The sequence below is a fragment of the Monodon monoceros genome, unplaced genomic scaffold (genome assembly GCF_005190385.1).
Source record: "Monodon monoceros isolate NGI ecotype Baffin Bay Population unplaced genomic scaffold, NGI_Narwhal_1 Super_Scaffold_4, whole genome shotgun sequence".
Classification (NCBI taxonomy): Eukaryota; Metazoa; Chordata; class Mammalia; order Artiodactyla; family Monodontidae; genus Monodon; species Monodon monoceros.
Genome location: NW_021703781.1, coordinates 52,988,835 through 52,996,417, shown reverse-complemented (window position 1 = coordinate 52,996,417; position 7,583 = coordinate 52,988,835). Strand labels below are relative to the sequence as shown.

At 48.1% G+C, this 7,583-nt stretch overlaps 1 protein-coding gene across 1 annotated transcript in view; it reads left to right on the top strand.

The window, feature by feature from the left end:
• The window catches only part of PYROXD2 (pyridine nucleotide-disulphide oxidoreductase domain 2), a 51,966-nt gene extending 48,258 nt beyond the window's left edge, over positions 1-3,708 (top strand). The window contains exons 15-16 of the mRNA XM_029244647.1: positions 1,467-1,587; positions 2,335-3,708. Coding sequence (XP_029100480.1) covers positions 1,467-1,587; positions 2,335-2,405 — 192 coding nt within the window. The 3' untranslated portion in view covers positions 2,406-3,708. The remainder of the gene's footprint in view (positions 1-1,466; positions 1,588-2,334) is intronic.
• The last annotated feature ends 3,875 nt before the right edge of the window (positions 3,709-7,583 follow it).

Genomic DNA, 7,583 nt, shown 5'->3' with positions numbered 1-7,583 from the left:
CCCCCCCCCCCCCCCCCCCCCCCCCCCCCCCCCCCCCCCCGCCTTCGGCAGGAAGAGAGGACAGAGGCAGAGACCACGGCAGAGAGGGGACGGAGACACCGTCAGGTTTAGGCAGCGAGGGAGGAGTGAGGCGAGGCAGCCCCTGCTGAGCAGGCCACCAGGACTGCGCCCTGCTGCCTGCATGTCCATGTCAGCCCCTCCCACCTGCCTTTCTTCAGAGGGACCGCCCCTCCCCCAGGCAGCTGTGCTCACACTTCTCTTATCAAAAACTCACTGAGCCTGGAGGCAGGGGGATGGGTCAGGAGGCCAGGTCAAATACAGCAGTGACTAGCTTCGTGTGGCTATTGCGCCCTTAAATGTGGCCAGGCCAAAATGAGATGGGCTTCGAGTATAAAATGCGCCCCAGATTGCAAAGACCGAGTACAGAAAAATGTAGCATGTCTCATCAATACTTTTAATACCAACCACACGTTGAAATGATAATACTTTGGATCTATTGGCTTAAATTAAATATCATTTAATTGGGTTAAATTAAATATATTATTAACATTAATTTCACCAGTTTCCTTTTAAGTGTTAATGTGGCTACTGGAAAATCTAAAATTACATGTGCGGCTCCCGTTATATTTTTACTGGACAGCGCTGGGCCGGATAGAGAGTGAGAGAGGCCAGGCAGTGGGAAGGGAAGGGAAAGGGTGGAGGCGGAAGGCTTGGGCAGGTGGATTGAGAAGTCTCGATAAATGTGCGTGCAGAGGGCGGGTGGAGGGGACGTAAAGGGTCCACCTGAAGGCCAAGGACGGGGAGGTGACGCCATCCACAGAGGCAGGGAAGACGGGACAGGAGCCGACTCGAGGGAAGAAGACGAGCTCAGTTTGGGACACGTTGATGGGGCAGGTGAAGGTCATCCCCACGGGGACGTCCAGCAGATGTTGGTCTTTTTGTCCAGACCTGCCCTGCAGGTGTGCCCTTCCCCCTCCCCCACACCTCCTCCCTCCTCGGCTGGTCTGACCCAGGCCAGTGGAGCAGAACCGCGCTCAGCTCCCAGTATCCATCCGCCATTTACTGTGACCTTGGAACCCCAGGGCACAAGCTCAGTTGGGTGTCTTGGCCAAAGAAACGTGTACCAGAGTCAAAATAAATCAACTTCCTCTATTTTTCAAACAGAGTGAGGGGGATTCAGAGTCCACAGCAACACCTTTAAAATCTCCCTTTTCTTTCCCATTCAGTTTCCTTACCCTCTGAAGATGCTCCCTACCCTTCTTCCTTCTTGAAAAATGCCTCTAGGAAACTTCACCCCCAGCCCTAGGACTTGTGCCTATTCTCTCTCTTCCCCTCCTCATTCTGCATCACAAGAGCCCGAGAAAACATCCTGGAAGGAGAAGAACCTTCCTTGGAGAACAGGGGAGGGGAGCGGGGTGGAGAATGTAACACTCCTATGTTAACGACTGTGGCCCTGCCTCCTGCAGAATATATTCCACTGCGCCATGGCCCTGGACCAGCTGTACTTTGCCCGCCCTGTGCCCCTGCACTCCAGCTACCGCTGTCCTCTCCGGGGCCTGTATCTCTGCGGAAGTGGGGCCCATCCTGGTGAGTGACCCTCGGTCCCGTTACCCTGTGCGGGCGTCGAGGGCTGGCAGAGGCTTGCAGACGGGAGCAGGATAAACAAGGGGGGAAGTGAGAGGGAGGGAACTCCCGGGAGATCAAGCCATCACCCACGTTGAGAATTCTCCGGCCACAACCCTCAGGTTAGCTCACCTCCTCCCCACGAGGCCTGGGGATACGTCCCAGTGGAGGCATCTCTCCAAGTTCCCGTGGTGGGTTGTGTAAGACCCATGCCTCTAAATTCCCATCCGTATTTGAGACCAGTAAGAATCGGCAAAGTTCAGTTTCTCAATTTTAAAATTCTTCCCTGCTCCCTTCCCAGGCCTACTGACCCCACGGAAGCTCATCTCATACAGATGCTTCCTCTGAGCTATGTGGGCCCCGGCCCCCCCAGACAGGGTCCATACTTCCATGACTTCCTCTCAAATCCTTAATCCCTCATTCTAGTTTCACGTGCTGGGAGTCTCACCATCTGGCCCATTGGCTCTCAGGCTGGGGGGGGCGGAGGGAGGGGGCCACTTGCTTGGACCAGGCACCTGGCCCTTCCTGCACTGATGCAGGGGAGTCCAGGATCCGTCTTAATAATCATCCCAGGTGGCCCTGATGCCCACGGCCCCAGCATCACCCTTCAGGCGTCCCTGCTCTGCTTTGTGGCTGGTGCCTCAGCAAGTTCCATGGGGGACGGAGGGGTGGGGGGAGCATGGCTTTGGTTCACGGGAGACTCCCTCCCAGGAGGGGGTGTCATGGGAGCCGCTGGACGCAATGCAGCTCACGTGGTCTTTAGGGACCTCAGGAGCATGTGACCCCCAAACCAGCTCTGACCCAGGAAGATGAATTCACCCTTGAGATGTTAAGTCTCCATTGGGTCAGCTTCCCAGGATATGGCTTGAGGCAGGCAAGTCCTCAAGGCTCAAGCCACTATTCTAGAAAAAACAGTACGAGTTACATTGGGTCTCAGTTAACCTCGCATCTATGGCTTCTTGAATGAACTGGTTTTGTTTTATATCAATAGTTTGCATTTTTCTGTGTATTAGTACAATAGGTAATATGTAATAACCAGATGGGATAAACTTGTCTGGGGTACCCAGTAATCTCACAGCATCAGCTCCAAACAGTCCATCTGATCAACAAGCATCCTCTCCGCACTGTCGGGCCCCTTCTACCAGCTGATTGAAGGACTGCCCTGGGGAGGCCCAGTCTACTGCTGTCACATTTCTGGCAAACTGTATAAGAAAGGACCCAATTCCCCAGTGCCCCACAAAGTCACCCACAGGGGCCTTGGCCTGAGCAGTGCATGGCCTCTCAGGCCGTCCAAGCTGCCAGAGTCAGACAAACAGCAGTCAGGGTGAGTGCAAGGCGGGTGTAGCTGAGGGCCGTCTGGGGACCCACATTCCCAGTTCTGGAGATTCAACCGCTTACTTCCCATGAGCAAGCCATACCCGTCACATCACCAAAATCTTTCCACATAAACTTGTGTTGTTCTGAAGTGAGTTGGGTTGTCACTCTTGATCAGAAAGTGTCACACAAATGTCCCATGGTAATCCAGCTGCTTCCATCCCAGCAGCCAAGGCCGTGGTCCCGAGCCCCCATCAGCAGAGGAGGTGCAACATTCCCTGGGGCATCACCTCCCTCCCTTTCCTGGGCAAATTTATAGATTAACAAATACCTGCCTTATTACTTAACCTCGATAAACCCAGATCTGTCATCTGTAAAGGAGTTGTTCTAAAGATCAAATGAGACAAAAGATCATGGTTTAGTCCACCGTCTGGCACAAGATAAGCATTTGGTACACAGCGGTGGTCTTGCTGCTGGTATTGATGGTGGATTCTGGATTCTGCAGAAAGCAGTCTTTTTGACATCCTTTTTTTTTAACCAGCCCACTAGAAGCAGTGTGACCAGGGCAGAGCAGAGCAATCTTTGGGTCCACCAAGGTCTTCCCACAATAAGGGCTGTCAATCTTGTCCCCTACCTCTGCTTCATGCAACATTGGTACAACTAAATTTTTGAGCTTGTTGAAAATTTGGTTTTGGTCTGGTTTCTAAGATTTGCTTTTCTCAAAAGATTTGCCAGGGCCCAAGGGGGGAAAATGTAAGGAAGAAAGAAAGAAGGAAGGAAGGGTGGGAGGGAGGGAGGGAGGGAGGGAGGAAGGAAAGCTATGGGGTGAGGGCAAGCACATCCATCCCTAACACTAGCTTAAGGAGAGCAGAATTGAATAACAAATAGGAACTTGTGAAATCCCAGGGGCCTGGGGCAGATCACGTCAGACTCGGTCTTTCAAAATATTATTTTCTTTTTGTAAATAAAAGTTACAAATGCTTAGTGTAGGAAAATTTTTAAATAAAATAATCAAGAACATAAACCTCAAACCTAATCTTACCTGCAGAGACCATCAGTCACCATTGTACAATATTTCCAGCTAGTCTTACATAATTGGAATCATATTCTACAGGTGGGTTTTACACCTTTCTTTCCTTCATTTTACTTCAGGTCATGAGCATTTTTCAGTCTCATAAAAATTCTTTGACAACGTTCTTTTTAATGGCTGCCTAATATTCTCTTGTAAGGGTTATACCATGACTTACTGGGCTGGCCAAAAAGTTCGTTCAGGATTTTGGTATGCTCTTACGGAAAAACCCGAACTTTTTGGCCAGCCCAATATTTGGGGACATTGAGTGCAGTCTTGGCTTTGATTGCTAAATAGCACCAGCCTCTCTTTTATCATGTCCACCCCAACTCGAATGACTCACTGTCACACCTACCAGGGTGCAGCTGTCATCCTGGCAAACATTCCCTCTGAAGGAGGAGGAACTTGGCTCCAGGAGGCTGGGGGGTGTGAAAGAGCAGTGTTAGCAGTGAGGGGGAGAAATTCCTGCTGTTTGGTGACTTCCTGTCTCTGTCTCGCATCTCTGGAAGATAACATTTGGTTCCAACTGAGATACAGGATCGGGTCTGGCCCGGTGGGGTGCCTTGCCTCATGCATGCCCCCTGCATGCCATCCAGCTGAGCAAGGGGATTGAGCTTTCCCAAAGTGATGACTGAAAATTGGCCGTGGATCAGGCGATGGGTCCCCTGCTGACTTCAGAATGTAAAACTCTTACAAGGATAAATAAGTCAGTGCCATATTGTTACCTGATTTACAGTTGCCTGTTTTCCCAAAGCAGTAGGGAACACTCCCTCTGAGGCACAATCATGCACACGTGAACCTCACCTGGTTAAGTCATTAGGCACCGTGGCCAGCCCCTCCTGCTCTGACGGCCCCTGGGTGAAGGTCCAGAGTCTGGGTGAGATGTGAGGTTTACAGCTCTGGGAGGGATTCGGGGATCCTAATGGGAGGAATGACAGATGTGGCCGGCCAAGCCACCTGCGGGCCTTGTGAATGTGCATTTTTCTGACATATGTTCTGTTTGCAAAGCATTTGACCATGCCGAGTTCTATGGGACACTAATATCACTCCCGTGGTAAAGGCAGGGATGCAGCAGGGAAAGAGGCTTGCCCGAGCACAGGGTGGCATTCTGTGGAGGAGTGGGAAAACACATGGCATAAAAAGGAACACAAAACGCAAAATAAAGAGAAACGCAAATGGACAGCAAGTCTGAAAAAATATTTAACCTCACCAGGAGTCAATTAAAGTCAAACAATCGTGTTTTACCTATAAAATTGAGAAAAATTATTTATAATAGAAAATTACCAGGGTGGGCAGAAAAGACACTCTATACACTGTTGGCAGCAGCATAAATTTAAATTTAATAATGAGACTCAAAAGTCAACATCCAAAAGCCAACCCATTTGGTAGGTTATTCAGCATCTTGTCATTTAGCCTAAGGAAAATATCAGGGATGTCCCCAAGGGTTTAGGTACAGACATATTCATGTAGTGTTATTAGCAATGGCAAAATATTAGAAACAGCTTAAACATGCCCAAATAGAGAATTAGTTAAATTAATCATGGTAACTGCATGTGATGGAATATCAAACAGCAATATTTTTTTATTTTTTTGTGGTACACTGGCCTCTCACTGCTGTGGCCTCTCCCGTTGCGGAGCACAGGCTCCAGACGCACAGGCTCAGTGGCCATGGCTCGCGGGCCCAGCCGCTCCGCAGCATGTGGGATCTTCCTGGACCCGTGTCCCCTGCATCGGCAGGCAGACTCTCAACCACTGCGCCACCAGGGAAGCCCGAAACAGCAATATTTTTTAAATCATGTTTTTGAAATTACTTTTTTAATCGCATAGAAAAAAATGCTAATAAAAAAGTAAGATACCGTGGGATCCCAATTTTGTTGATAGAGATAGAGATATAAAGATAGACGTCTTTCTGTCTCTCTAATATATATGTAGATATTACATATGTGTATATACAGGAGATATATGTATATGAGAGAGATTTGTATGGTATATATGTCATACATACACATATGAAGAGAGACACACTGAGAGAGACAGAGAAAGAGAAACAGAGATGGAGAAGAACAGAAACAAAGGGGAAAGAACCTAGTACTCCCACATGTAAGCAATAGCCTGAGTCTTTCTGGCCACTTGGTGGCAGTTTGGAAAGTGTTCCTTCCTATCTTCTTATAACCTATCTTAGTTTAAGAATAAGCCCATAATAAATGGTTGGGGCTTTGAAATTTTGTTTGAAAAGATGATCTAGGTCTAGTCTGAATGATTTGTGAATTACTTATGCACTAATGTATATTTATTGATCATAAATCAGAGGATTTCAGACAGGGTCTGGGTTTTAGATTTCCTTAGTGGAGGGGTGGGGATCTCCATCACCTGGAGTTCCCTCACATCACAAGGGGAAGGACAGCAGACTGTCAGCGTTTCCACAGCCCTTTAGAAACCCTGTGTTCTTGTAAGGAGGCTACAGAGGTGAACCCAAACCAGGACTTCCTTTGTCTTTTTCTGAAATTATATCAGTTCTGTTATACATGTTGTTGGATCAGCCACACTGCAGCTGGTTAGATATGTCTTTGACTAATAAGAGAATTGGAAGATGAATTAAATGATAGTGAACAAACGACATTTGCATGGTAGCTTGATGTGCAGAACTCTTCCAAAACGATGGATCTCTTAAACAAAAGTAATAAAGAGGGTTGCCGATAGTGGAAAAGCACTGGAGCCAGACCTACACTTTCTCCACTGTGCCTTTCCTCCGGTCTAATCTTTCAGGAGCTCTGGAAGAAGTGCGGGTCTGGCTCAAATGTTGTCATGCATAAAGGGGATGATGACGACTTCCTCACAGAGGGGATGTCAGCATTCTATATAGAAACATAGCCCATGGAAATATGCACACCCTACGACCCAGCAATGCCACTCCCACGGAGATTTCCAACAGAAATGCTTACAGGTGTTCACCAAAAGGTACATAATACACTGCTCACAGCAGCACCATTTGTAACACCTCCAAACTGGCGACAACTCAGTGCCCATCGACAGTGGAACGGATAAGCAAATTGTGGTATATTCACACAAGGGGATCCTGTTCAGCCATGAGAACGAACAACCTAGAACCGCATGCCACAGCACTATGCTGAGTCAAGAAAGCCAGACATAAAATAACACAGGCTGTAGGACGCCATTTATAACATGTACAGAAACAGGAAGAGATAATCTATGCTGTTAGAGATTTACCTTTGAGGGTGTAGGGACTGGAAGGGAGCTTGCAGAGGGCCTTGGGGTGCTGGTAATATCCTGCTGTTTGATCTGTGGGATGGTTACACGGGTATGTCCGGTCTCAAACAAATTCATCGAACTCTCCACTTTGGATGTTGCAGATTTCTGTGTGTCTATTATACTTTAAGAGAAAGTTAAAAAGAAAACTAGCTTGGTGCCTGGCACAAAGTCATATTACTTGTTAATGTCATTGCTGTAAAGCTCTTACTTACTGGCAAAGCCCTAGGTCTGAGTCTAGATGAGGATGATGGTGAAATGAAGAAAAAGAGAAAGAAAGAACAGGGAAAGGACAAGAGGAATGTGGTGG